At 34.3% G+C, this 3,553-nt stretch overlaps 1 protein-coding gene across 1 annotated transcript; it reads right to left on the reverse strand.

Annotated features, from left to right (window-relative positions):
• Positions 1-2,107: 2,107 nt before the first annotated feature.
• On the reverse strand, positions 2,108-3,016 carry LOC715726 (olfactory receptor 52E4-like). Its single transcript, XM_001106084.2, has one exon. It carries the CDS (start codon positions 3,014-3,016, stop codon positions 2,108-2,110), a length of 909 nt encoding a protein of 302 aa, XP_001106084.2.
• Between the last annotated feature and the right edge of the window lie 537 nt (positions 3,017-3,553).

The raw sequence follows: 3,553 nt of genomic DNA on the forward strand, positions 1-3,553 counted from the left end.
AATGTATTTTGTTTGCATACAGTTGAAAACAATGTGTTTTCTCTTATAATGGGACACAGTTGGAACAACTGGTTATTTTCTCAGGGCTTTGACTGAAATGGCCTTGTGAGAGGTTCCAGCAAAGCCAATTTAGGAGCGCCTATGTGGACAATGATTCTTGCTGCACTTTGTGTGGGTAATCAGGCCAACTACAAGGGACTGAAGCTTATTTTGCAGGTAGGTTGGTCCTGCTGTCTTTGGTGAAAGTGGGGGATGGGAGAGAGAAATATTAAAAAAAAAAAAAAACTCCATATGAGATTAACTCTATATTAGATTCCTGTATTTAATTAATTACCTAATTATAAAACACTTTTTGTATGTGAAACACAAATCCATTTTCAGATATTTACAAATATTTTCTTGGAGTCTGAGATTTGCATTTCCATTCTCTCAATGGTAGTTTAAAAGAGCAGAAGCTATTAATTTTTGTGAAATCTGGTTCATTAATTTAAAAAATATGTCTGGTATTTGATCTTCTACATAGCATTTCCTAAAAGTTTTATAATTTTAGGTCATGCATTTAGGCTTCTGATGTATCTTAATTTCATTTTTATAGGATGTAAGGTATAAAGTATATATTTTTTAATATGGTTACCTAATTGTTTCAAAACTATTTGTTCTATAACGAGTTGCCATAGTAGCTTGCTGAAAATCACATATGACAATTGCTTATCTCTTTATTTATGTGTGCCCGCAATAATTTCTCTCTGTATTTTTACATTTTTATGGAGGTTTTATATATATATGTGTGTGTATATATATGTATACATATATATACACATAATTGTATTTCTAAATATTTTATATTTTCAGCTGTCTTAAATGGTATTTCTGTTTTATTTATAGTAGTATGCCAATAGTATAAAAGAAATACAAGTGTTTGTGTAGTGAACTTGTATCCTGTGAACTTCTGAAACTCATGTCTTATTAGTTCTAGTGACTTTTAGTAGATAACATAAGATTTTCTACATAGAAACATCATGCTATCTATAAAGTTTGTCTCTTTTCAATACCAGAGATTTTTATTGCCTTTCACTTGCCTTAATGCATTTTTTAAAACTGTCAGTAGAATTTTGAATAGATGTGACAACCTTGCATTTTTTCCTGACATTAGAGATAAACATTTAGTCATTAATCATTCAGTGTGATGAAAGCTGTCAGTTTTGATAAATTTCTCTTATCCAGTTGAGGAAGTTCCCCTCTTTTTTTAGTCTTCTGAAATGTTATCAGTGATTGATAATGGATTGTGTCAAATGCTTTTTATGCATTTATTAAGAAGATCATATATTTTTATTTTGCTTGATAATATGTTCACATACACTGGCTGGATTTCAAATGCATAAATTGCCTCTGTAGTTATAAGATAAACACTACCTGGTTATGATACATCATCATGTTATGCAGTCATTGGATCAATTTGCATACCTTTCGTTAATAATTTTTACAACTTAGTTTATGAAGAAATTTTGATATTTTATTTCATTTTTATATAATTTCCTTCTCTGGTTTTGTTATCATTGTAGAGTTGGCAACAGAGAATGAGTCTGACTCTTTCAGAGACAGAATTGAAAGATAAATAACAAGCAGATGGCAACAACCCACTGCAGTAAACTAAGGAGTATTACCTAGATCAATCAATATTGACAGAAAAATAGGTAATTGAAGGACAGAATTATAAGGTGTTGATTTATAGGTGAAAGATTCAAGAATTGTATTCCACCAAAATTTTCCTTTTTTATCAAATTTCTACATAATTTCACTGGTGACATGAAGAACATCTTTGTCCCTACAAATTCAAGAATCTCATTTCATTATTTTACTTCGGCCCACAATCTTGTCTTACTCTCAATAAGAAAAAAACTATTGAAAGTCAATATGGAAATTAGGTAAAGGAACCACCGAGCATAAGTTTCAGAGGCCCTAATCATGGCTGAAGTCAGGTCCGAGTGGCCCTTTACCCAGTGTCAATTTTGGATTCCCTGAGTGACATACAAGCTGAAGGATAGCCTGAAATACTTTATGAACTTTAGAATACATTTCAGTCACTCCTTACAAACATTCTCACAACTCAGTCCCGAATTTGTTTTGTCCTAACTCCATAAATGACTGGATTTAAACAAGGAGGAACTACCACATACAGATTAGCCACGATGATGTGAATGTACTGAGGAACATTTCTACCAAACCGGCGAGTCGTAAAGGAGAAAAATGCTGGTGTATAAAAGGCTAAGATGACACAGACGTGTGAACCACATGTGCTAAGTGCTGTGAGCCTGGCATCCCTGGAAGGAAGGCAGAAAACAACTTTTAGGATCTGAACATATGAGAGGGCAATGAGGATTAAGTCAAAGATCAGGGTAGCAATGGTAAATAAACCATAGATCATATTGACCCTTATGCTGGCACAGGCAGGACGAGCGATTCCCATATGTTCACAGTTCGTATGAGGGATAACGTAGTGTCCACAAAAGGGCAATCGTTCAAGAAAAGGACAGAAGGGAATAGCAAGAAGCACTGGCTTTCCCACTACAAAAGAGGCCATGATGGCTACCACTTTGTTGGTGAGGATAGTGGTATATCTCAGTGGGTAACAGATGGCAACAAAGCGGTCAATTGCCATGGCCAGGAGTACACCAGATTCCATACCAGTGTGGGTGTGAATAAAGAACATTTGGATGAGGCAGCCTTCAAAGCTTATTTCCCTAAGGTTGAGCCAGAAGATGGCAAGCATCTTGGGGATGATGGAAGTTAAAAGACCCAGGTCAAAAAAAGAGAGAAGAGCAAGAAAGTAGAACATGGATTGATGAAGACTCTGTTCAGTCTTGATCACACACAGGATTGTGAAATTCCCCACAAGTGTGATCAGATAAACAACAAAGAAAGGGAAGGCAATCCAAATATGGAAAGCTTCCAGACCTGGGACACCCAGGAGAAGGAAGGCAGTGAGATGAGAGGCAGTGCCGTTCACAAAGGACATCCTGCTGAGGACTCTCAGAAGATACTTTACTGTCTTCTTCAGTATTTCTGGGGAGACATAAGGGAATAGATAGTGGTTAAATATGACTATTTATAATTATAATTTATAATACTATTTATATACTATTTATATACTATAAATTATAATTTATAATACTATTTATAACAACATGCTAATTAAACTCTTGAAAACATAATAGAAGGGAATTAGGGTGAAATGCAACTATCAGCGACGTTGAAATTACTGACTATCCCATTTAGTATTTCATGGAGTTTGTGGAAGTCAGAAGCAGTTTTCTTCTAGTGGTCATATGATGTAGTGATTCATGATCATCCGTAGCTTATTTTTCTGTAAAATGCTTATTTATTTAAATTAGTTTCAATCAAAGACATGTACAGTAACAAGAACTTTTATGATATCTCTAAATCACCTTAGGTACTGAGTTGAGCAGATATTTAACACTCCCCCAAATGTTAAAAAAAAAAAAAATGAAAGATTGCAATGAGAAGAAATTATAATGGTCAAGAAGATATCCAC

This window comes from Macaca mulatta, chromosome 14 (genome assembly GCF_049350105.2).
Source record: "Macaca mulatta isolate MMU2019108-1 chromosome 14, T2T-MMU8v2.0, whole genome shotgun sequence".
Lineage (NCBI taxonomy): Eukaryota > Metazoa > Chordata > Mammalia > Primates > Cercopithecidae > Macaca > Macaca mulatta.